At 39.0% G+C, this 27,058-nt stretch overlaps 1 protein-coding gene across 1 annotated transcript in view; it reads right to left on the bottom strand.

Moving 5' to 3' along the window:
- itga8 (integrin, alpha 8) overlaps window positions 1-24,264 on the bottom strand; it is a 53,831-nt gene extending 29,567 nt beyond the window's left edge. The window contains exons 1-12 of the mRNA XM_032554652.1: window positions 23,866-24,264; window positions 23,520-23,650; window positions 21,053-21,153; window positions 20,849-20,972; window positions 17,787-17,848; window positions 17,332-17,377; window positions 14,841-14,966; window positions 14,662-14,706; window positions 9,488-9,531; window positions 5,715-5,771; window positions 5,548-5,600; window positions 5,248-5,453 (exon numbers count right to left, since the gene is read on the bottom strand). Of these exons, the coding sequence (XP_032410543.1) occupies window positions 5,248-5,453; window positions 5,548-5,600; window positions 5,715-5,771; window positions 9,488-9,531; window positions 14,662-14,706; window positions 14,841-14,966; window positions 17,332-17,377; window positions 17,787-17,848; window positions 20,849-20,972; window positions 21,053-21,153; window positions 23,520-23,650; window positions 23,866-24,086 (1,216 nt within the window). The 5' untranslated portion in view covers window positions 24,087-24,264. The remainder of the gene's footprint in view (window positions 1-5,247; window positions 5,454-5,547; window positions 5,601-5,714; window positions 5,772-9,487; window positions 9,532-14,661; window positions 14,707-14,840; window positions 14,967-17,331; window positions 17,378-17,786; window positions 17,849-20,848; window positions 20,973-21,052; window positions 21,154-23,519; window positions 23,651-23,865) is intronic.
- Between the last annotated feature and the right edge of the window lie 2,794 nt (window positions 24,265-27,058).

Below are 27,058 nucleotides of genomic sequence, written 5' to 3'. Positions count from 1 at the left end.
TCTGTTGACAGGAGAACTATTCGTGCCCTCCACAAAGATGGCCTTTATAAAGATTTGTGAAAAAGAAAGTTGGTGTTGAGGGATAGTCAGACGAAAGTCTTGTTTTCAGTTTACTACAAACCATGGCAGAGACACAGCGAAGCGGGCGGGAAAAGATGCTCTGATCAAAACTGAGCTTTCTGACCTCTACACAAAACGCTGTGCATGACAGAAAACGACAATTCACCCTGAAGATACTATCCCCACAGAAAATCATGTAGGAAATCATTTTGTAGGATTCGTTTTCTGTGGGATCAAGGTTTGCATCGCAACAAGACATCTACATTAAAGATACAGCTGGATTTAGATTAAGCATTTATGCCTTAAAATGGCTTAGTCAAAGTTAAGACCTATACCCAATCTCTTAAAATGAATGTACAGAAGATGCTGTCCATGTAACCTGACAGAGCCTGAACCATTTTGGAAAGGATAATGGGCAGAAATGTCTCTTGATGTGCAAAGCTGATAGGGACCCCAAATATTAAAAAGAAACAAGTCTCGGCCGGTCTGTTAAATTTCTTTGCCATAGCTGTAATAATTGATTTTAATAGATTTTAGTATTCAATATAAGCTTCAGGGAAGGTTTGTGATATTTGTACAGAGAGAAATGTTTGATATCCAAATGGTTATAAATTGATATGGCTTTAAAATGCAGCCTCTCAACTTCAAACACATTCAACAAGATTACCTCTAATGGATTCTTAAGAGGCTTCCCAAAAAATTTGAGGGATGGTTTTAGAAAAAAATTCAAATTCAACAATTAAATGTTCATCTTGAACGCTGAGTTCTAAGTTATCGTCAGTAGTGACTCTCTGGAGCCATAAACACAATCTATTTCCCTTTGTGAAGCAGTGCCAAGACTTTATTTAATGTTTTCAACTGTTAGTTTCTGTATGTTTTAGCCTTTTTTCCTCTCAACAGACAGACTGCAATCCAACCTGGTGATTTATTAATGCATCTTCACCTTCAAAAACCACAGCTTTACTTTCACAGCATGCTTTGGGTCAGGCTGAACTGTGAAGTAACCGCCAGTCAAATGTTCTGTATTTGGCTCAATCTGAGCTCACTTTAAGCTGTAAGCTGCAGAGTTCAACCTACCGTTCCACATGAAATCGTTAAAAAGCAATAGTGACCCCATGCCATGGAAAGCCAAGCATGCTATGTGGCACAAAGCCTACACATGTTCTACAGATGATGTTGCTTCAGTTCACGTTCTGATTCCAGAGATCTGCATACTTTTGCCTTTCCATAACACAGGCACAGACTGATCTTATTTTCTTGTCTAGAGAATGCTGCTGCTGAAATGGATGGGCTTTTTATCAAACAAATACTGGAATCTACATTCTTGAAACATCTATAATATGTTTACCTTGAAGATATGATGATCTTTCTGCCTTTGGCTGTAGACCTCAGTGGATTATTTTTCATTTTTGAGCTCAGGAGTATGTTTTATTTGCCTCAAATTTTATCACTTTGCTTTTTTACCCATCATAGATTTGTCTGTACCGGTTTGGTGAATGTTTCCTACCTGCTTTGACAACAGATAAGTTAAAGTACTTTTCTGTAATTTACTCACGGTCTTCTGTAAGAAAATATAATTACAATGCTGTCAAAATGACCGCAAAATGACCGGGCATTTGCTGTCACTGCTCCTAATTGACGGAACAACTTACCCTTCAACATTAGATCTGCCCATAGTCTTGAACACTTCAAATCACCCCTTAAAACTCATTTTTATTCTTTGGCATTTATATAAGGCCTGACATTGTAATCTTTTTGTCTAGTCTATTTTTATTCTAGTTCTAGTCAGTTTGTTTCAATTCTTATATGTTTTTATCTGTGGCTTTTTTAAATTGCAAAAAACAAACTTTTTACATGAAATTCAATAACTTTCTGTTCAGAATTAATAAAAAAAAACTAGAAATATAAACTGGTACACTGTCATGTACTCTACGTCTAAGAATGTGGGCAATAAAATGCTTTGGCTACAGGCTATAAATGAAAGTGTTGGTACAAAATGGATGTATGAATCAGAGAAATTTACCTGGAGTCACATATTTAACTTGCACTGGGACATGCTTTTATCAGCCCTAAATCTCTAAATTTACTAGCCAATAACAAAAATAATGCAGAAATATTCAACACATCAGATAAAGCAGGTTTGATTTGAATATAAATTTGAGCCCACAATATAGGAGGCCTGCATATTGAAGAAAGATCAATTCTTTATCTAACCTGGACTTAAAAGTCAAAGTAAAGATGACAGTCTGTTCTTTAAGTGTAGAGTATTTACATCAGTGTTATATTACTGTGATGTTATCTAAAATAAGGAAAATGAAATACTGTCCAAATGTTGATTGTTGAAAAAGCACCTGTTTGCATTTTTTTTGCAAAAAATGCATTTTTTTAGGATACAAGCAGATTTTGGGATATATTCTTTAACTTGTTAATGTCCATTCCTTTGCACTGTCCTACATCAGCACTATAACTGTCCAAAATCCCTCTAGACATCCTGTTTGTCTCTGGACCCCCTCTCTCGTAGCCTAAACAACTGGTTCCACATGAAGCAGATTGTGGGGTAGAGAGAGGATAAATGCAACCATGTGTGTATGCAAGTGTATAAATGAACCTATGTGTGTTCATGTGTTCTGAGTCTGTATGTCTGTGTGAGCCATTGTGTACATAATTGAATAGCTGTACAAAAATAATAAGCTCCTTTTTAAAAAAAAAAGTCTTCAAATAATGTGAAAGTCACTCACTGGTATTGCTCAACAGCGTCCCACACAATGCAGACAATCCAGCAGAACACCCACTGCGATCACTGAAACCAAAACTATAGGAGACTCTTACTCACAGACTGAAACAAGCTGATATACTGAACCCAATGGTGACAGGAAAAGCTGGTGTTGTCGGATGAAAATTATAAACAAGCGGAGCCACATGGCAAATTACATTAGCTAAATTGTAAGGGCTTACCAGCTGACACTTGGGGAAAAATATCGTAAATATGACGGAGAACGGGTATGGTTCTGTTTTTGAGAAGAATTTTGGGGTTGCTGTGGGAGATGGGGGGAGTCATCAGAGTCATTTCATAAAGAATGTCTGTGATTATGTTAAAATCAGAGGGCAGGTTTAATGGTGCCTTGCAAAAGTACACATGACCCTTTGAACTTTTGTCACATTTTGTCTTATTACAATCATAAGATTCAATGTATTTTATTGTGATCTTGTGTGATAGACCAACATAAAGTGGAAAAAAGTATACATAGTTGTCTCAAACGTTTTACAAATACATTCGGAAAAGAGATCCATGTTTTATAGAGTCACCTTTAGTAGCATTCAAAGCAGCAAGTCTTATGGAGTATGTCTGTGGTGCACAACTAGAGCATTACGTTTCTGGCCATTATTTCCAGAACAGCTTAAGGTCAGTTAGATTGGATGAAGTTAGTGAATCACAATTTTACTTTAGTCTTGCTATACATTATCTGTTGGATTTAGGTCTAGACTTTGATCAGGCCATTGTAACATATGAATATGCTATGCTCTACACCGTGCCACTTCAGCTGCTTAGTATTAAATGTCCAACCAAACTCCTGCCACAGTCTCAAGTATTTTCACTGTAAATGGTGCAATTGTCTGAATTTATACATCTATTTTTTAGTCACATACCCACAAATGAGCACATATTCATTACAGGAAGCTAGAATCAAATTCACAACTAATAGATTTTCTCCCAGTATTGCCCTATACTTAACTACATCCATCATCTGTGACCAGCTTTCCCATCCTTGCTTAAGAAAAGCATCCCTTACAGCATGTTGCTGCTACTTTTATGTTTCAAAGTAGGATGGTCTGTTCAGAAGAATAGTTCATTTTCCTCCACAGATAGCACTTTACATGTATTTCAAAGCGTTAAATTTTGGACTTATCTGACTAGAGAACATTTTGCCACATTTTGCTGTGTCCTTCACATGACTTTTTATGTCTCTTTCAACAATGGCCATCTTTTTGGTCAGATAAAATGTCCACTTCTTAAGAAAGTCTTTCACCTGAGCTGCAGATCTCTTAAGTTGTGCCACTTTCTACCTCTTTGAGTTGAACAGTCTCTGTGAGATGTCCAAAGCTTGAAACATTGTTTTATAACTTTACCCTGCTCTTTACCTCTCAATATCTTTATTCCTGACTTTTCTGCTGTGTTCCTTGGTTTTCATGATGCTGTTTGTTCACTAATGTTCTCTAACAAACCTCTGATGCTGTTACAGAATATCTGGATTTATACAGAATTTAAGTTGCGGACTGACAAAATCCAGACAAACCCTGTTGAAATTGTAAGGTGGTAAAATCTGAAAATGAATGCTTTTTTGAAAAACCACTGTACAGTACACGAACACAGTAGTGTAACAATAGCAATCAGAAATCCTAAATCACCAATCTGCCAGGTTGACTCCAAAATCCTGAACTATAAAATCCTGCACATATCTGAACTATTTTCCAGAAATCCTCATAGTGTCCCAGACTGACAGACAGCAGATGTGATTTATGTTTGTAGCAAGGAAAAGTGTCAGTATTGATCCCTTGGTTATTGATCTGCTGGTTAATGGGATTTAAAGGAACGGTGTGCACTTTAACACATGCTGCCCATGAGTAAATTAAAAATAAATCAGTAGGACTGATGTCATATAAGGGCCAGATGTGGATCCCTTCATTCATCTTTAATGGCACAATCCACAGGTCTTAGCATTTGGGCTCCAGGCTTTGTGCGTGTCAGTCATTGTCTAATTAACGTGAGAATAAAACAAACACTTCCATGAGGAATGAACTCTGGGCTGCAGTACAAAAAAATCCCAGATGATTCTATCTCAGGCCACATCTGGTGAGGTAAAAATAGCCCCCAATACACACAACATATGTGCCTTCAACGCAGTCGTCACGATGAAGGAAGGTTCACACACGCAAAACCTTTCGTCGCCGCACTTCCTGATTGGCTGAAAGGATTTAAGGATCCTGACAGGATTTCCTCAGTCAGAGAACCAACAGGCAGACAGTCACAAGATCACAGAAAAAAACCTGGTGCTCATTATAAAGACTGCCGTAAAACGTAAACCGCACATAGAGATGCGTAGCAGCAGCACATGAAAAATATTTATAGGATTCCTTTTTTTAATTTCTCTAAGTTTTTCATCATCAGAAAGCATATTTTCTGCATACCATTATATCCATCCTGGTTGACATCTCCCAGCGGTGCTATTGCGGTCCCAAAACGTCCAAAAGTGTAGGTGCCACTGAGAACAATGGGTTCAGAGAACATGAGCGGAGCCAGCTGCAGGTACAGATACACCCTTCCCACCTCTCTGGGTTTGCTCTCCATCTCCCTCTCCATGTAGAGGGGTGCTCCAACCAGGATATCGTCTGTGCTAGGTGGACATACAATATATGCTTTCAAGAACAGAGGCAAGGATGGCGGTGAAATTACCTTTGTTTCAAATGACAAGGGAATTCTCTGCTTACTCGTCGCCGTTCAAGTCAGTGACGGCCACCGAGTAGCCAAAGTAGGACGCCATCTGAAAGACAGACGAGGAAACAAATATTTAGTTTTTAACCAAAAACCCATAATAATTCAATCTTAGGACAAGAACAACAGGTTCTTGGGTCTGGGGATATGATGATGATCCCACCTGTTCCCCTGTGAAGTTCTGGATGAAGGTGAGATTAGTGGAGTTGATCATTGCCACCTGAAACAAACAGACATAACAGGGAGAATCTGTGATACTTGCATGGGATCAGATATTGCTGCAAAGCTAATGACTTGATCCAGCCAACTGCCCACTGGGAGAAAGACGAGGAATTGCTGCAGAATCAATGATTGCAACTTTCTATAAATTGGCACTGTAAAATGTATTTGACTGCATTGTATTATATCTATAGTGGGATGTATGTGATTGAATTTAAATCTGTGTGTATAATGTTTTGGATTTATATTAGAGCTGCACAATATTAGGAAAATATATCATTTCAATACAGCAACTCACCATTTTGATGACAATATTTATAATTAATACATATTTCCCTGAGTTTTTTTCCTGCACCATAACATAATGTCCCCTCCAAACTTGGTGAGTTTCAGTATCTTTAGTCACTGAAAACATACATGAAATGTGAAAAACAAGCACAGCTTGAGGCTGTCCAAATAGGAACATAATAGCCACCATACATTGTATTCAAACAGGACTTTGTGGTTGTGATATTGCTAACACTGATGAAGACTGCCATTGCATTTATTGTGCAGCTCTAACTGACCTGTTGTATATTTCTGTTTATGAACTGGACCAGTTTTCTTATAAATGGTCAGCAAGAGATATTTGCAGTGAATTGATGTTATATAAAACAATGACTTGACTCATAAAAACACCAGACTTTACCACTGTTGCCCCTCAGCATCAAACATACAAACCACATGACAGACATTAATTCAAGAAAAGCAATAAAAGAGCTTCTATAAAACTGAAAGTTTCTTCTCCCTGCTCTCCCTCTCCTTGTGCAACACACCCCCTCCTTGCCCCCATGTCTCTCTACTACCCCCATCCTAACCCCAGTTTCAGGGAAAGACAGAAAGGGGAGGCTAAGAATTCCTTCATAAGAACTAAAATAACAACCACATGGAGACAGCCAGAGGCTATGCACACATACAGACACACACATGTGCAGGAGGATGCATGTTAACTCAATCACTGATCTCCCAGAAATGATCTTAAGAAGTGTAGACTTACGGAAATTTACGGACAGATGATCGTGTGTAAACACAAACACTGGATCAATAGCTTGAAAATGAACTTTCCTTTGGTCTCAATTGTTGGATTGGTCACAGAGGAAACCTGATCAGGCCTGACAGCCGTTCCAGAGCCAAGCCTCTAACATGGCTTACCTGCTCACACACAGCCGCCTCTGCTGAGACGCTCAGAGAGAAATGTTTGTACTGGGCAGATTCTTCTGGCATTCTGTTTGTGGTGAGGCCTGTGGTTACACTGCAGGTTAAGGGGCTGTGAGTGTGTGTGTAGAACAAGGTTAGGAGGGTTAGGTGGGGTCAGTGCCCTCTAAATAAAGCGGAAGCTCTATGTCATTAAGGAGGATTGACACAGTTAGCCCTCGGGACATGTTCCCATAAGAAAACAAATGTTGTAAACTGAAGATGCACAAACAAAACTGGTGCAGCCATTTAACACATAGTAACACTCAGGACTACATTCATTTGGACAAACATCCTTTCGGGGGAATACATTGATATAAAAATAACTATGTGACAACTTAAAGTATTTTAATGTTTTTAACAAAATGTGTCCAAACTGTCAATAATTTGTGCCAACCTCTGGAGAGCCAAATGTAGTCAATTTTTAAGAAGCCCTTGCCATATTTCTACTAAGTTAAATCACAATAATTTGAATATCATTAAACAAGTAATTTATTTCAGTAATTCAGTTTAAAAACCCCAAAAGATTCATTTGAGAGACAGTCAGTTATTTTAAGCATTTATGTTTGTAACTTTGGGAATATCATGGGCTACAGATAACGAAAACCCCAAATTCAGTTTCTCACTAAATAAGAATGTTACAATGTTACAGAGACCAATAAAAAAGTATTTTTGGGAATTAAAAGTTCTCTGTTATGGTTATGTTATTGTCCAGAGAGAAATAGTGAGGAAAGTTGTCCGGCAGACAATTGCTGATGCCCTCTACAAGAAGGTTAACTACAAGCTTTTGGCAGAGTCTTGTGTCCAAGCATAGTAATGGAAAGTTGAGTGGAAGGAAAAGGTGTGAAGGGAAAATGTACTAAAGCAGGTTGAAAGGACTGTCAAGCACAGTCCGTTCAAAAGACTTCAGGAGAAGCACAAAGCATGGACTACAGCTGGAGCCAGACCTCCAAGGGCCACCACACATAGATGTACCCAGGTCATGTGCCACAACTGCTCTAGTCCTTCTGATAGGCGCCTCCTGGACAAGAAATAGCAGGAAGGTTTTACCTGAACGATTAAGAAAATGACTCTACTGTTGCTCTGTGGTCCAAAGTCCTCCTTTCTGTTGAAAGTAAAGTTTGCATTTCATTTGGAAATCAAGATCCCCAGCTTTGGTGGAATTGGGGAGAAGCACAGAATACAAGCTGTTTGAGGTCCAAGGATAATATGGGAGTCATGTCATCTGCTGGTGTTGGTCCATTGGGTTTTTAAGTTCAAAGTCAAAAGAGCTAACAATGGAGATACTGATTTCAGTTTCCAGCAGGACTTGGCACACTGCTCACCGTACCAATAGACAAGTGATGGTATCACTGTGCTTGACTGGTCAGCAGATCTGAACTAAACCCTCACAGACAATCTATAGGGTATTTTCCAGAAAGATCAGAAATACCATCGCCAGCAGTATAGATGAACTGAAGGTTGCCATTAAAACAACTGGGGAGTCTTTAAGATCATTCAACTGAACCACTGGATGATCTCATCCACGCTCCACTCCATCAATGCAGGAATTCATGGAAAGAAGCAGCCTTGACCTGGACTGCAGGGACAAACTATCCAGTAGGTATTCATGTATTAAAAAAAACTTTTTTCATTAGTTTTATGTAATAATGGAATTTTCTAAGATACCAAATATCGTTATCCGTGAGCCATAAATGACAAAATGAACAGAAATAAAACATTTAAATATATCACTGTGTGTAATAAATCTATAAATACGAGTTCCAATTTTAACTGCTTTGTTCTCTTTAGATGAATCTACGTTATTGCTATGGAGACCATGAATGTACCATGAAATATAATAGCAGACCAAACATTGCATTAAAGTTATTATTTGTATACACTAGACATTATTTGTGCATTATTTATTGTGCCCTCTGCAATGGGGATATAAAATGAAACGTCATTCTAATGAATACTAACGAGAATATTTTTTTCTCTTCCCTCAGGTTAGAGGCAGGGTAAAAAGCATAAAGGGAAAGAACACAGGCCTTTGTTGTCCCAACAAGACAATGACTTATGACAAAATGTCAGAAGAATCCATTATTAAAACAAATGGAAAATTCACTTTATGAGTAACAAGTCCCCTAAAGCAGGAAGAGAAAAGTGAAAATAGCTGAATGATTTTTAACATTTGCATATATTTTCTTCAATTAAAAAAAATAATTTCATATCAAATACCACATCTGGGGCTACAATATAAATAAACAAATTAAAACTCAATCGTATGAATACAATTTCAAACAAATTATTGCCTGCAAATATGAAACTGTATGTATTCATATGGGTTCTGAATAACTACTAATGCACAAGATCAATACGTTTGAGTGTTTTATTTTGGTGTAAAATGACAGTTTGACATTTGTGAACTGTGAATAATCTGATTTAAATAACATTTTACTAACTGAATTCTTTGGCACAATGCATTCTGCTGTCCATACTTACATATCCAAAGTTTTGTGCTCCTCTTGGGACTCCAGTGATAAGTTCTAGGGAAATAAAGACATATTTAAATTTGTGTGAAAATGATGCACAGACATGAAAACATCCTGATAAAAGGTTATCTGGGAGGCCACCACCCTCCCATCCGTCCCACAGCCAAACCCCACCGATCGGGCACTCAGACTCTTCTCTACCGGAGATTGATGAGTGCAGCGCTCTGAACTTATGAGGATGATCAGAGGGTCCCACCCAAAGAGAGCAGATAGAACCCCAATTTCCTGCCTTGTGTGTCTGAACCCAGCAGACTCGACCGCCAGACTAATTCCCCGCTCCATCTTTGCTCTGAGCTCCCAGTTACAACCAGCTCTCCACTCTGACAGTGGTTTAAAGAACACGACCACAAGGAGCTTTGTACCACAACACAGCGCATCAGTGAGCATGTGTTGCCTCTTTAGACTCACTTTAAGACTCCGTGACATGTGTTGTGCTTGAGGGTGTTCAGAGGCTTTGCAGGGTTGGTATGAGGGCATGCAAATGCTGAGCTGTCCCGCAGAGTTTCCACTGAATGCTGATTGGTAAAGATGGCTGAGAAAATGGGGAGTCTCTTAAATTTTTGACAGACTGTGTGGTGACGCTCTTTGAAGAGAAAGCTATAAATTGTGTGAAAAATATCATGATTGTGGTGTTCTGTCTGTTTTGTCTTTAATAAAACAGAGCTGCTTTTGCGCTGAAATTCCTTGTGCTTTTTATTTGGACTGCAGAAAAAAAAAAAAATTAACTTTAGAACTTTAAATTGAAACCAAAATGGTTGAAAGAAGAAAAACAAAACAGCTTGCACATTCCTATGTACAGAGCTTTGAAAAAAATATTTATATCCCAGGAACTTTCTCACATTTTGTCACTTTGCAACCATAGACTTCAATGCACAGAAAAAAAATGCCATAACTCAATATGTGCAATAAGAACTATACAATTTTCAAAGGTTTTGCAAATGAAAGACTAAAATATATCATATTTGTATTCACTCCTCTCCACTCCGAAATAATTGTCTTATTAATCTAAATATAATTATAGCTATTCTGCGAATGTTAGTGACTAAACAGTTAGTATTCACTAACTGTTTGTTAGTGAACAAACAGCACCAACAAACTCAGCAGACAAGTTGGGGATAAAGTTGCAGTGAGGCTTAATGCAGGTTTAAGTGATGAAACAAAATCCCAAAATCTAACTAGAAAATTTCGGAAGAAATTTAGCCGGGGCCTGCCAAGGCGCGCCCGTCGGGCTCGGGCCCGGCGTCGTCGCGCCGCAAATCGGCGTCGACGCTAAAGAACGCCGCGACGTAATCAGTGGCACGCGGAGAACCGCAAGAACGTTAAGCGAGGCGGACGTGCACAATTCGGTACGATTTAAAATGTTGTCAAGGCTTTTATTTTGGAAGTTTTGTTAAACTTCATTTCAAAGGGCCAAACTAATCCCATGCGTAATAGTCCTTGGGTTAAAATAGTTATATAATGCTCAAAACACAAGTAGCTGATGTAAAAATATTCAAGGCTTTTATTTTGAAATTTTCAGTATGCTTCATTTTAAAGTTCTGAACTAATACCACGTGTAAGAGTGCTTTGGATGAAAAAGTCAAATAAAGGCAAAACAGAGCAATTACCTGATGTAAAAATATTCAAGGCTTTTATTTTGAAATTATTATTATGCTCCATTTTAAAGTTCCGAAGTAATCCCATGTGTAACAGTGCTTTGGATGAAAAAGTCATATACGGCCAAAAAGAGCAATTACATGATGTAAAAATATTCAAGGCTTTTATTTTGAAATTTTCAGTATGATTCATTTCAGAGGGCCAAACTATTCCATTGTGTAACAGTGCTTTGGATAAAAAAGTCACATAAAGCCAAAAAGCGCAATTACCTGATGTAAAAATATTCAAGGCTTTTATTTTGAAATTATTATTATGCTCCATTTGAAAGTTCCGAAGTAATCCCATGTGTAACAGTGCTTTGGATGAAAAAGTCATATAAAGCCAAAAAGAGCAATTACGTCATGTAAAAATATTCAAGGCTTTTATTTTGAAATTTTCACTATGCTTCATTTCAAAGGGCCAAACTAATACCATGTGTAACAGTGCTTTGGATGAAAAAGTCAAATAAAGCCAAAAAGAGCAATTACATGATGTAAAAATATTCAAGGCTTTTATTTTGAAATTTTTGTTAAGCTTCATTTCAAAGGGCCAAACTAATCCCATGTGTAACAGTTACTGAGTTAAATCAGTTATATACAGCCCATAGCAGCAGGTAGTTCTAAAGGCCAGTTCTCAGTCCTGATCTGTTTCAACTGAGGATAGTTAGAACTACAGCGATGCGTATTTGTAGTCCAAATCAGCAGCCAATAGCCTCTTGAGTTCCGTTGCTATGTTAAATAAGTTTCACACCAAGGTGTGAAGTGTTAGTGAAAGAGCCTGAGAGCCTCAGAAAATCCTGTCGCATCACTTTGCTCTGAAGCACCGTGACAGAAAACCGTACGGTCTAGATAAATTTCGAAAACATTTTACAGGAGCAGACAGGCGTATCAATGTCAGGACCGATTTTGATACTAATCGTGCGATATTTGTGGGCGTGATGGCGATTTCAAAAATGATTTGGGCTGAAAAAGTTGTCTTGATCTCCCACTCTAATCAGCGAGAGAAGCACTCTAACTTTAGGAAAAATGAGAAACTTTGGGTCGCTTAGAGGCAAATTGTGGACAAACCGTAACTGGTATCGACGAGCCGTCTTCACTTTCGAAGAGATCACAGACGTATCTACAAAATGAAATTTGAATGGCATTTCTAGGTGAATTTGTGACGACACAGAAAATCCTCAAAAATAGGGTATTTCTAGGATTTTTCCCATTGACTTATAATGGGTTTTTTTTCGTAGTTTTTTGCGAATTATGTCGCCACGTTAACCCCAAATCCCACCACAAGTAATAGCTCCAATGGCGTGAATTTTCTGCACGTTTTGATACCTCATTTGTAGGTGTGCACCCAGCGGTATGAGCCGCATTAACGGTGACGGAAGAAAAATAAAGAAGAAGAATATTAAAGAGACGCTTCTCTCCGACAATAGTAATAGGTTCCTGCCATTGCTTTGCATGGCAGGCCCCAAATATCCCACAGAAAAATGCTCTGCCAATCATCTAAAATATAAACAGTAAAGTACAACTGCAAACCTAGTGTCCATTTAAACCTGACAGCTTTACAGGTAACTCTGAAGAATCAGCAGAGATCTATAGCTCAGGTGAAAGGATCTGTTGAAACACAGAGCCCATCACCCTGAACAGACCATCCCTACAGTAAAATGTGGAATTGCCAGAATCATGCTGAGAAATTGCTTTACTTCAGCAGGGAGAGGAAAACTGGTCAGAGATTGCACAAAGAAGGTTGAACAGAACACTGACAAAAACAAACCTGTAACAGGCCTTCTACCACAAAAACCTCTTAGAAGCTGCAAACGTGTAATTTCAAGATGTACAAAACTAGTAGACACGTACCCCAAATGACTAATTGCAGGGAAAGGTTGCTTCTACATTGTATTTACTTAGAAGGTCAAAGTACAAACGTACCTCCCACTTTTTTGTTTGTAAAAAAAATATTTTCACCATCTGTCTCTCTTCTTCCACTTCACAGTTGCCTACTTCATATAAAATCTAAATAAATAGCATTTAAATTTGTGATTGCAGAGAGACAGCGTAAAACGCTTAAAGGAATCTGAACACTTTTGCAAGGCTGTGCAAAACCTTTTTACCTTTTAGATTCCTAAGAAGTTCAAACTCAGAATTAGATTTAAAAATAAATATATTCTTTGTTCTTTAAGCTGTAAGATACTAAACATCTACCTTAAACATTGGTATGTCTGTGTAACATTTTATCAACATACAAATTTTAGGTTAAAAAAACCTATTTGCTCTCCTAGAAACAACTTCTAGGAAAGTCAATGTTTGCGTACTAGTTGGAGCCAAACAAAGACAGGAAAACATGTAACTTCTTTGGAATAATGTCAGATCAGAGCCAGATAATGTTTGATTTTAAGCAAACAGTACCAAACAATAGATTGCCCAGGATGAAACTCCCACCTAAAAAGCCATGCGTCTCTTCCTGGAGGACTCCTTTGATTGTGTCTTTGAGCACAGAAACGGGACCTCTCTTTTTTGTTGTTTTTGTGTGTGCCTGTATCTCTTTGCATCCCATATTTCATCACCTCCAGACGAAAGCCAGGATCAGCTCTTGACCTGAAAAGGTTTGTGAAGTCTGCCAGCAATCATCTTAACCAGTCAGAATGGTGGACAGGAAATCCCTTTATCAGGGGTTCCTAAAGACTTGTCCCTCCTGGGTCATGACCTAGATGGTTTGAGACAGCCCTTGTTACTGCTTCTGACACAAGACAGCATTGTCCACTCCTTATCCATCACTGTATTAACCATTTTATTGTGTAAAATCTTCTCTCACTCATCTACTAAATTAATGGCATTTCTGGTTGAATTTTTTAGGTTTTTAAATCGACAAACTTTGTGACATTCACTTGTAGTCATGTTGTGAAACTTTTGCAAACAGAGTCTTCTTTTTTAACATTTCACTAAACTGAAGCTTACAGAGAGAGAGGGATCTTTTCAATTTTGCACAATCACTCTAGAACATCATGAGTTATGGCTCATTGCTTATATTCTATTCCATTTAGCTCATCCCACATGATTTCTCCAGGATTTAGGCCCAGATCTTGGAAGAAGGTTCATTTATCCTATCGAAGAAGACACTTAAGACTGATTTTTTGTTTATTCGTAGATTTTACCTAACATTTAAAAGCATTTATGATGCCATGGACTCAAACAAGGACTCAATGTGGACTCAAAAGTGGTCCACATTTCATTGGATGTATTTAATAGTATGAGATACTTTTCCACTTTATTTCAAGGCAAACCCACAAGGAGTGTTAGTTAAACATGAATTATGTTTGTGAATGTAGGACAGAAAAAGCTTTTTACTGCCATGCATGTCGGACAACCCATTGACAGATATATAGAGTCTACCTGCTGTTATGCTGACTTACTAATAATTCCTAGAAATTCTGATCAATGTCAACAATGCTTTTTTTTTCATTGAGTTTTCTCTGCAGTTGGTTGTAAGTCTGCTCACCTTGTTCTGAGTCTCCTGTAAACTCGCCCACTGCCACAGAGTAACCTGAAGAGATACACGGTGTTGGAGTTCATTTTTAAAAAATAATGGTTTCGGTATATGATCTTGTTCATTCTTGATAATTAGGCTGGTTATCATTAAGCTTATGATTCATGCATGAGTGCATTCCTGAGTGTTACCAAGGTAACTGTCGTCATTTGTGTCTTCAGCAGCTCCGGTTTGTTTCTCTCCTGGAACTCGTCTCAGGACTGCCTTTAAAGAGTAGCCATTCAGTATCTCTGCTATCCCCGCTGTCATCACCTGACCTGCACTCACACACACATAAACACACACAAACTTGTTGGAGAAAAAAACAAACAGAAAGAAGAGAGTCCTTGAGACATCTGCTCTTGGACAGTGCTCTGAACCACATGGGAGCTGAGTAGGGGAGCCCCGCTGCTAAAGTTTGGCTCAGCTGCCCGCTCCATGTGAACCATTCCTAGAGTAAAAGTAACACATTTCAGGTAAAGCAAGAGCAGAAACCCCAATGTTTCTCTGAAAAAAAATAAAAATCACAAATCCTCCACTTCTCTCTGCAGAGAGGATTATAAATGATAGGTGGGCACTCAAACAACACCCTTCCTCTTCTGTTCAACAAGAGGTTAAACAAACAAATGATTTTATCTGTGGTCATCCTCTACCTTCCATAAATCCTCCTTTATGTGTGAGCGAACTGTCGGGAAGGAAAATGTGCCCTCTTAACCCCCTCACCCGTTCCTCTCCCACCGTGCTTTGAGTTTATCTCTCAAGCTAACACGTCCAGTCAATATTAAACCTCCCTCAGATTAATGAGACAAACTGTTAACACAGATGCATGAGTCACTGCTGCTGATTTGAGATGTTCTTCACACCTGGCGATAACAAGGTTGTATATAAGTCTTATTTTATGATGAATCAGGCCGAAGGCTAAAGATAATCAGTGTATATTAGAGGCCATAAAAATCCAGGCTGAGTGCTTTTATAAACATTTGTAGGAAGTGTTTTAACAGGAGGCAGCCTGCCTTGCTACGCTGCAAACAGAGAGGGAACCATCCATTAAGCTTTTTATGTTGCATGTGTAATACGGGTCTTGTATGTCGGACCATTCATTATTTAACATCTGGCAGCAGCAACAGCATTAATACTACAGCGCATGTCAGAAGTTTATATATACTCACCATCTGCAAAAATACTCCATTGATTTGGGGATTTTGATAATACACTTCAATATTTTATTTATCAGGAAGGACATAAATAGAAATATACTTACACCTATCACAATATATCTGCTTTTTAAAGGATAGATACTAGAGCATGTAGTCTGAATTAACCAAATCATATCAGTTTAGTTTAATGGTAAAATACAAAAGGGGGTTTAATAATTTTCACAATGCACAAAATGAAAACTACTACTAAATTTATAAGGTGTATATTCTATACTTCTATTTAAATCTATGTACCAAAATAACAACACATGCTTTTGATATCATGATTACAGCTGAATTAAGCAGAACAAATAACTTTTGTGTTCGCTGTGATTCCCTAAAACAGTGATGGTTTTACTCATAACCTGATGTTATACTTTTTGGTAAATTTCTCAAAACAATATATTAATTTCTTATTATTATGTTGCAGTTTTGAGCTCAGAGGGAAAAAATAACACAGATAAAATTGTAAAGAGCTTATAATCAAGTTCTTATATTCCAATTCAATCTTATTTGTATTAATACCTGTCCAATACCGGGGGGAGAGAGAAAGTACTGTGACCTGCTGCTGTTATAGAATTTTGTGTAAAATCTCCAGTTCATTTAACAACAATCAGGGAGAAAAAATCTATTATTAATATCATCTGATAGAAAAAAAATGCCCAAATTTGGTATCAGTAAGTGAGTTTTCACAACACTGTAAATCAAGCTAGAAAACTAAGTCTGGTACATTTCTAGCTCAAAAGAATTAGCAGTAAGTTTTGGGATTTGATAACAAAGAACACAGAAAGGAGTGTGTGCAAGTGATCAATAACAGTCTCCATGTTCCTAAGAAGCAGGTGCACATCTTTTCTATTTCTGGCTGCCATACACATTCCTAAACACCTTCAAACACCTGGAGCTGGAGGAGTACAGACACACTCCAACAACTTCTCTGTCACACTCCAGCTACACCTATTAAGACACTTTATCCCTCTGCTTTAGTCAACCATGCATGTCTTTTTTTCTGTCTGACTATCTGAACACTCCCTTCTCATCTTTCTCTCTGAAGAACCATGTATCTGTCACAACCACAGTAAAGCTAATTTCTAACTACTCTCTCTCCTCACTGTGCACTCTCCTATTTTATTTCCCTTTCTCTGAAGCTTTCCCTAACCACCCTGTGTTATATCTCCGAGCAGAGGGGCAGCTCCTCCACACTCCATTTCACCCCCGATCAGCTCATTACAGCACCTAAACACCCACTTCCTGTTCGACTGCAGCCAGAGAGAGGCATTAAGCAAACGGGCAAGGGAGGAAAAAGCGGGAAAAAAGGCGGCAGAGAGAGAAACTATTTCAACCTTTTAAAGAAAAGATTCAGCAAGTGCATCAGTGTGCATATTTGGGCTTCACTGCTAGGTCTCATACCGCTCATTCGCTATCATTTCAACACTGCTGCTTTAGTTACCTTGCCAATAAAAGCTTCCAGGTCCTCCTAGTACAAGCCTTCCCTCCTGCAATGATAAAAAAATTGGTCAGTTTGCCATAATTTATGAAGTAATCTGAACATGTTTGTGCAAACAGAAGAGTTACACTGTTTGGCTTTGTCATGGAGGCTATAGCTGTGTGTGTGCACACATGTTTTCTGCTGTCATGCCTGTTGACATCCTGCAGAGAATGACAGCTTCCTGTACAGGAGGGTAGAGTTGGATCATGAGGCAGAGGTCAAGGTTCACACAGATTTTACAGTGAAAGAATGTGTGCATGTAAGTGCATGTTAACAGGCAGTGGGTCACTTTGAGAGGCGGGGCTTCTCCAGGGAAGAGAGCTGCCTCACCGGCCATAAATCTTTGAAGGTCTTCAATTTGATAATCCAGGACATCATACCGATGAAAACTTGTGATGCATCCTGCAGGTTTTTACCTTAGTGAAATCCACACTGAAACCAGCCTGGCAGAATCCCTGTCCCTCTGGATCTGGATCATCTGAAAGTAACAGAAAACACATGCAAAATGTATGGAAAACTGTTTTTCACTAAAGATTTTTTTTAAGGGATCTGATTGCTTTGCATGAACATCAAATCTAATGCATACCCAGATTTTGGCAACAAGGTCAAGAACCAACAAACTATCTTTTCTTCTGGTTGCAGATGATCAGCTCTTTTTTAGTATAACACCTTGAAAACGTATTGATGTCCAGCCCCTTTTATTTTTATACCACTAAGTAAAACTGGAGTCACCTAATCAGAAAGTGGAATTCAATAAATGCCATTCACAAAGATCAAAGAATACTAGACAAGTCACATCATCACCACCGTGGTGCATGGTGGTGGCAGTATCATGCTGTAGGGAAGACAGTCAGAGATAATAGGGAATTGGATAAATACAGAGATAAATACATGGATATTCTGGAAGAATACTTGTTAGAAGCCGAAATAATTTCAGTCCGTAGTTGAGAAAGGATAGTCGACACATACCACAAAACACTGGCAGCTGAACAGAAAGGTTCTTCAGAGTATAGACTCAAGAGGTTAAATACATAGGACGTCATGATTTGATTTTCATTTATAAAACATTTTGAAAACACGCACCTTTGACAATTATGTTACATTGTGGTGGCTTTACAAAACATCCCAACAAAAAAGATTGAAGTTTGTGGTTTTAGGGTGAGGAAAATGTGGAAAGCTCACTGGATATGATGATTTTTTAAAGGGACTTCTCATCTACCAGCTAGTACAACATAATTTACCAAAACCACTTTAAGAATTTTTTACCACTTGTTCTAAATCTTCTGTGGAGCGAGCAAATATTGACATAAAAATGTGAAATAAAATCTGTGTAATTGGTAAATCTGCTGGATGTCCTTGGCTCGAATATTTAGACAGTTTTAGTGTAACACAGGATGTCTCTTCCCAACAATAAGAGAAACTTGAATCTCACATAAAAAAAACTAAAACTAATCATCTTTTTTTCTGTTCTAAAAGACATAATCTAACTGCACATAAACACACCAAACTTACCGTGTGCATCATAAATTTGTCTTCATTTCCCTGGCAGCCTGAGGTGAAACTTAATGATGCGTGACTATACAAGTGCATTTACAGAGTAAACAATAAGTCAGTTACAGCAGAGGTCTGAGCGGCCGCCAAAATATGTTAATATGAAGGAAAAAAAACAGCTGGTGGCAGAAAACGCTGCCTCCAGCACACAATACAGACTCAAGTTGCCCAGTCCTGAAAGCTCTTCAAAATATTCCCCTATGGGAACTGTTGAGTTTACAGCGCAATTATTCATGTCTTGATTAGTCAGCACAGACATAAATAACATAAATTGAAATATTTAACACTGAGCCAGTTACCAAAGAGAGGACGTGTGTATAAAAGCGTGAGCATGATGGAGGGCACACCAAGGGCAAGATTTTATCTGCTGTTTACTTTGTACCACCTGTTAGCCTTCATTTCTTCAGATCATGACATCTTGGCAGTGTGCCGTATTTACTTACAGAATTTAGAAACTCGCATGGAGACGGTGAAAGACACAGAAAAGAGTTGGATGTATGAAAAGAAGACGTGTAGGTAAAAGGTGGGGAGTGTGAGGGGTGCCATAAATCTAACGTACAGTTGTGATGACAGAGGGAAGAGGGCTGAGGAGAGAGAGACTGATTAACTGATGAAGAGATTATTTTTAGGTTTCCATGGGGGCTTATAAAAGATTGGGCTAGGTGATTTGTTATGGGGAAAGAAGAGACAGAAATTGCCCTCTTGTTTCTGTCTAGTCATGCTGATTTGTTTCTGTTTCAAGTATCTCACATGTACCTCATTAAACTTTGAAAAGAATAAATACAATATGTCTTAGCGATGATCTCATGAGAGAAAATAATCACTAGTGTGAGCATTGGCTGGGTACAGGCATTAGGTTATACTCAGGTTTCAAAGGTTATGGTCTCTGGACGGCTAAAAATTACTGCCATGCAGTTCCTGTGTCTTAAAATGTCAAGAAGGTGCTGTTTTCTCCTGCTGTTTGAACCAAAAAGGAGCATGCAACTTTTCCAACCCAACCTACTGATGTGCACTGCTTGTCAGCTGGACGAAAAGAGTCTCCTACACTTTTTCCTTGCGCTTTAGAAAAACAAATTTGGTTGTGATGCAAAACACACAGATTGACTGGGATAAACTTTAGAAAGGGCAAGTGGAAAGGTTCTGGGAGTCCTTGTGCCAATTGCAAGATCTGCCTAACCAACCAACTAATATCAGTGTCTACAGTTGTGTGAAGATTATAAAAAAGTTCCCACCAAGCAAAATAGTTCTCTCCATTAGTAAAGATTGCCCCTGAAATTGAAATATAAACTTTCCTGTCCAGGGATTTCCTTCTTATCCTCTTTACTCCTATTTAAAAGCATGTGCAAAATGACTGCAAACTACCTCATCTTGAAGCTGGGTGTTCCAACAGGACAATCATCTCAAATCTGGGTAAAGAAGGAACACCGGGCAGCATTAAGCTTCTAGAAAAGTCCTGTTCACCTGCTAGAAATTTGTAGACTGTGCCTAAATGTCAGTCAATGTCAACCAAACAATTCAAATAAACTCTACCATTTCTAATTTGAAGAGTGGTCAAATATTCACCAGAGATTCTGCCAGGACGTCGCTGATGGCCAAGGGAAACCCGTCATCGCCAAATATCAGTGGGAGATTATGTGTAGATTTAATCTACAATTAAATCATATGTTTCTGCACAATTCTATGTTTTATTCAGTGGAGTTATTTCTGGTCTAATTCTTCACCACTGTTAAAACTATGGTTGGAATGTGTCTCTCTAAGTCATAAAATAATAATTCTGATGTCCACTGCAAAATAAGTACAGCAAAATACAATGTTATCGATTTCTGTGGCGATTTGCTTTTTAAAACAAGGTTGAACATAATCTAAACACCTAAAAGCACAACATGTAGATGAAGGCTTTTGCAGGTGAAAGTGCAGATTTACTTACTGGTTCTGCAGGGTGAGTACTCTGCATAAGCGCTGAAGTTCTGGACAGCAACATAGCAGGTTCCCACGGGGTCCTTCTCCCCATCTCTCTTTACCGTCCGCCAGTGGTAGAGAGGCGCACAGGCCTGCAAAGAGTAAATCTCTGAGTTTCATTTTATCAACACCTCCAAACTTCAAGAGTTACGTCGACATCATGTCCACTCACCACCACTTTTCCTTTGTGCGTCCTGACTGATGCTCCAAACCACTGGTGGGACTTAAACTCTAGAGGCTCTCTGGTGCCGTTTACTTTAATCATTCTGTTATCTGGTAGAAGAGATAGATGGGCAGATGGAAGGATGGAAAAGGCATAAACACAAAAAAGGCAACAAAACAGAGATTTCAAAGTGCTTGCTGTAAAAGTGACATAGTCTCTGGTAATGTGGTCTGTGATCATTTGTCCTTAATGAGCAAGCGTAAACAGCAAACTCCTAAACAGGCCTTTAACACACACAGCAAAACACCATTTGCCCCCCTGAGACTAACACTTGACAGGATATGGTGGCTTTTTTTCTGTTAAAGCCTTCTCATAAACAAGTAACACTCAAGAAACTGACTCAGACTGAGACAAGATCACAAGGATGATGGTTTAGATTCCACACTGGAAATCTCTATAAAATGTCCTATTTGGTGTATGAGTTTTAGTTGATGAAGATATTTTCCAACACTTTTTTAAAGACCAGCTGGGTCTCATCAGACCCACGCAGATCCCTCCTCATTAAGCACTCTGCTTTAGCACATGTGTGCACAAGCACATACAGTGATTTACAGGAATACAGTGGTTTCAGACAAGCAGGTGTTTGATTTAGCACTATTAGGCTTTTGTCTTCTTTCATCTTCTATTAGTGAGTTCAAGAAAAGTGCTGATTCACATTGCAAACTTCTTTCTGAACACATAAATTCTTCTTATCATAATTGTCAAGACAAATAATACAAATGATAAAAATATTAATATCAATGCATTCATTGGGATTCTATGTGAGAGACCAACACACAGAGTGATGCATAACTGAAGTAGAAAGAAATGAACATGGTTTCAACTCCAACTCTAAGTTCAGTTTTGGTCTCACCTGACCAAATTTTATTTCAAGTGTAGGATTCTTACAGCTTTCTTTCAAAAAGATGCTTTCTTCTAGCTAATCTTCCACAAAAAAGGAAACGTAAAGTGTGTAAAGTGCACAACCTGCGAATTGTATTCACAGATTCTTCAATAAGGATCTCTGCAGCGTCTCGCTGATAGAGATAGGCTCCAGCACCCCTCCCGACCCCACAAGGAACAAGAGTGTAAGAATATGGATTGTTGGATGGACGGATTTCTGCAGCTCCTCCAGAGTTACCAGGAGCTTGGGGTATTGGTTTTTTAACTGTGTCCATCTCGAAACATGTCCAAGTCTTCATCCCCAACTACTACTTTTCCACTTTTGGCATACTATGAATGCAGTTTCATATTCTCTCTAACTTAACACCAGCATAACAACCCACAGTTTCACTTTCCATCCGCCTGAAGTTTATCTCCTTAAAAGTCAAAGATTTAAATACTGCCTTCTGTCCAACATGCTGTGTAGTTTTGCATCTTTTCTTGAATTCGTAAAACATGTGATTTCTCCTTAAAAAGAAGAAACCACTGCTTTTATCATTCAGTGTAATCTGCAGCTCTTCTTGTGATCTCAAAAACCACGAAGGAGAGGGACAGACTGATGGAGAATCAGAGCGGGACAAGGGGTGTGGAAAGGACACAGGCGTACATTTTCAAGATCTAATAAAAAGCAGACCTCACCCAATCTCCCGGTCTTTCGACTGGGAACCAGATTCCCATGTGCTTACAGTTTAACCCCCTCCCTATCACACCCCCTATTCGTTCCCTCTAGTTCACGAACACACACTTTACTAGTCAGTGTGTCAGAGACATAGATTGGACACTGATGATAATATATTGGATAGCAGTACGAACACGATGCAGCAGACTTGTGGGGTGATTTGTTTTTCATTGCCAGGAGAAATTCATGAGATCCACATATTTTATGTCCTTTTTTAAATGCAGCAACACATGTGATCACTCATGAAGACTAGAAGCAAGCAATCAAAATATTAAAATGGACCAACCTGATGAGCAGGCCAAATACAAAAGAGGGAATATTCATCCCTCAGTTTATGAAATGTTTTAAAGCTAAGAACCCCCATCAGTTTCAGAGAAAAAACGCACCAATCAACACTATGCACTTTGGAGGGCTTTTGAATTTTACTAAATATTAAATAAAGAATAGAGACATTTGTGTTGAATCAAAAGTGAGCAATTGCTTTATTTTCTGATTGATTAAAAACTATAGTCTCTATTCAAAAACCAAATCCCCCCTTTTTTATCTTTTATATTAAAATAGTAAAAAATCTAAACCGATCAAAATTTCTGGGAAGTTCAGACCTCAGAGAAAGTTGTAGTCAGTATTGGTCAAGAAAAGCCTCATTGGTGGATTTCTAATGAACATGTCTATCACGACCTAATGTCTATCCAGTCCCTCCAAATTCTTTTGAACAGTCGCAGTCCCGAGAAAACAGAATTATTCAAAATCTGTCAGTGTTTTTCCTGTTGTGATCCGAAAGAAATAAAAAGTTTGAAAATGTATCAGGTGACTCACTGGAATTATCAAAGGGAATCTGTGTGCAGCTATCGGGCTGTCCTGGCCAGGGACAGTAATAGACGGCTCCAGCCTCCACGATGCCCGGCTGGGAGGTGTTCGCTTTAGGAGCCCCCACCAGCACACTAATCCTGGTGGGTACAAGGGGAGAGGAGGAGAAGGGGACAAGGCATATAGAAGACAGAAACAGCTAATTGATAATTTAACATGATCAGTATAGGGGAATAATACAAACACTATCCACCTCACATTTTGCAATTTAACCATTTTATAATGAATAATTGGAGAAAACAAAAATCGAAAACAAACTTTTAAGGAATATATTGGAGCTTATTTGGTCACTCACGTGTTCCTCTCAGTGTTTGCTTGATAGAAGTCAACAGAATATCCGAAATAACTCCCGTCGGGTCCGCTGTAAACCGTGGGATGCTCTGCGTAAAGGTTAAAACTCCAAACGCGGTTTGGCGCCGGCCACAGCACAGAGAGCACCCCCAGCATAAACATCCCGGCGGAGGAGGCACAATCCCACACACGCTCCATCCTGAAGGAGAGCAGGCTGCGCGGCATTCCCCAGAAAAGGAGGAGAAATATAGAGGGCTCCCTATGTGCAGGTGAGGGAGAAGTTTACACGTTTGTCCAGAATGTGAAGATCGCGCTGCTGCACTCCGTCTGATCTGCTTCTTGACACCCGTAAACCACCAGATCTAGCCAGAGCCTCCGCTACACAAGACTGCACCGCCGGGCTCCCACCCTCTGCACAAAACGTACCCCCCCCCCCCCCCCCTCCCTCCCCCTCCAACACACACACACACACGCCCCAACGCCCGCACACACACCAGGCACAAACCACATCCAAGCGCGCAAAGGGAGGTTGGCGCGTCACCGCTCATTTTACAGCACAGCTAATTTATAAACCCCATCCCGAAGTAATTTATTGTATTAAAGTAACATTTATGTAACAAACCAATTTACAAATGCCTGGCGCGCGCAAATAGTGGACGCGCACGCGCGTAATTAGTGAATTAAAACACCTTTCAGTTCTCCTTTTTAACAAGCCATTCATACCCCTAAAACAGGACCGCGTTTCCTTCCGTTGAGAATAATCTCTTGTAATTATGTCGCTAATTATTAGGTCGGCTCACAGCAGAAATCTCTCAAGTTATAGGACGTGGACGTTTTAAAGTAGTCTGGTGTGCCCCCACCACACCTCCGCATCACCGTTTCACTCATCACCAGGCGATTTTACCCTCCCTTAGACCGCTGAGGTAACAAACTTTCTTCATGTTGGAAATAATATCCTCCGGTGAAAAGCCGTCTAGAGGTGACAGGCCACACCAGACTGGCTCTGTATATTTAGTTTTGCACACTTAGGAGCATTTGTCTTGTAAAATCTTTGGTATGTTGAGGAGAAACTGTTGCACCCTCTTTATAAACGCAGGAGTTGCTAATTTACATTAGGGGCCCAAGGTTGCATGGGGCCTTGAGCAGAATTTGATTTTGGAGCCCGCCTCTACGTAGTTAAGCCTGCAACTACTAAGGCAACTAAACACCGTTTAAGTTATCTAGGCATGATTATTTTTAATTCCGCATGTACAAAACCCGTTTTATAATTATCCAGTTAGCCAATAAAGAATTAGACTATGGGACTGACTTTCATCCCAACCACCAACTAACTGTTCCAGTGTGTGCTGAACCTGAGGACATCAGCACAATGACATAATCTGCTAAAGGTCAGGATGTGGCCCTGAAGTTACCAAATCATACACCCAGCACTCCTTGATCTAACCTTTAAACATTAACATTTTCCAAACTGGTGACCACTAAAAATAGACACCAACCACCTTATCACCTTGCAAGTATTAAGAGTGCAAACACATTCATGGATAAAAGTTTGCCTTGGTTTTTATGAATTCAAATTCCCTTTAGTCCCCCAGGGGGCCATCGTTAAGTTCAAGGTCTGCCTATACCTCGAGTCAGCCCAGGTTTAAGTAATAAATTAACACCTTAAAAAAATAAAAATCAGGAAAGTGTGGCCAGGATAGAAGGCAAATTCTTACCTGCCAAGTGGAGACCTTCATGTGACCCAAAATGTTTCACACCAATCCATTCATTCTGTCCTCCATTTTTTAAATTTAACATAGGCTTGGTTTATCTCCTTTAGAGCAGTAAAGAGGGTGTCAGACTAAAGAGAGAGAACAAGGAACAGAAGAGGGTCTGGTCTATCTCAGGTGTTTCTTTGAAAATCTAAATGAACAGAGAGGAGAAAAAGAACTGCACAACATGAACAGTTGGATCAGCTGCAGACGTTTTTCCCCCTGTGACCATTAGAAAAATAAAAGGGAGATGAGGATGATCAAATGTGAAAACAGTGCAATGGTTTTGCTTTAAGGCAACCATGACGCAATGCTATTTATCAGGTGTCTTAAGTGTAGAAGTGTGTTGGTGCAGACTTTAACATCTGTCTTCAAATCTAGCAGAATCCCCCATTACAGCATTACCAAGAATACACACTCGTTGTTCAGGCTACATCCTGTCAGTGTGCTCTGATCAGAGATTTACTGCAAGTCACTCTGGATTGATTACAGCACAGCAACAGTGGTTTATTTATTTCACACCAAGCCCTTACTCCTTTTCCCTCTCTATAAACTCATTGAATTGCATTTTTTCTTTATTAAAACACATGCGGGCTAGATTACTACACTAATGTTTATGGACAGAGTGGGAGAACAGTTCTCCGCAAATTAATAAGTTAAGTTTAATTAAACTAATCTGCAACCTACAATTGTTGAAAATGCAAATTATGCCTGTATTTCATACTAGCCAACAGTTTGGCATTGTGTTTGAAGTAGAAGTGTAGAGTTTGATTTGTCTTTTTTATGGAAGTTTTGGTGCTCGATAAACACCATCTTCTGTCTGAATAGGATTACTTTCTGTTTACAGAGAACCACTTAAGTCGCCATTAGTGTCTGGGGGATTTATTAAGATACTGATTTAGATTCTCTCTGGGACACACAACATAGGTTTGTGCTGATTTACTACCAAAGCTACAAAAAGGAGCTTAGACATTTGAAACCAGAGGTCATCGCCTGTTGGGTCATGACAAATTTATACAGGGTTCCTTGATGTTTTTTCATGTTAAAAATTCATACTTCTCCAGCCTCCTATCTCTGCAACCTGCAAACACCACAGAAATGTAGAAACAGTATATTTGGACAGATGGATTGATAGTAATAAAGGTCATAAAGGTCATTGATATAGAATAGTCAACAGAATGAATGGATGGAGGAACAGAAGGATGATGGACAAATGAAACAATCGATCTACAAATGGCTGAAGAACAAATAGATTGATGATAGGTAAGCAATTGGAGAAATAATTGACAAAATTGAAGAATGGATGGTTGATAAGATGGATGGATAAATGAATGGACAGATGACGGTCAAACAAATGGAAGAAAATATGATGGACAAATGGATGGCCAGGTATCTAGGAGGAAGTTGTTTAACATGTAAAAGCTTAAACAAAAGCATCACACAGCA

Source organism: Xiphophorus hellerii, chromosome 3, assembly GCF_003331165.1.
Source record: "Xiphophorus hellerii strain 12219 chromosome 3, Xiphophorus_hellerii-4.1, whole genome shotgun sequence".
NCBI classification, from domain to species: Eukaryota; Metazoa; Chordata; class Actinopteri; order Cyprinodontiformes; family Poeciliidae; genus Xiphophorus; species Xiphophorus hellerii.
Note: the sequence above shows the minus strand (reverse complement) of the source record. Positions and strands in the feature narration are given on the sequence as shown.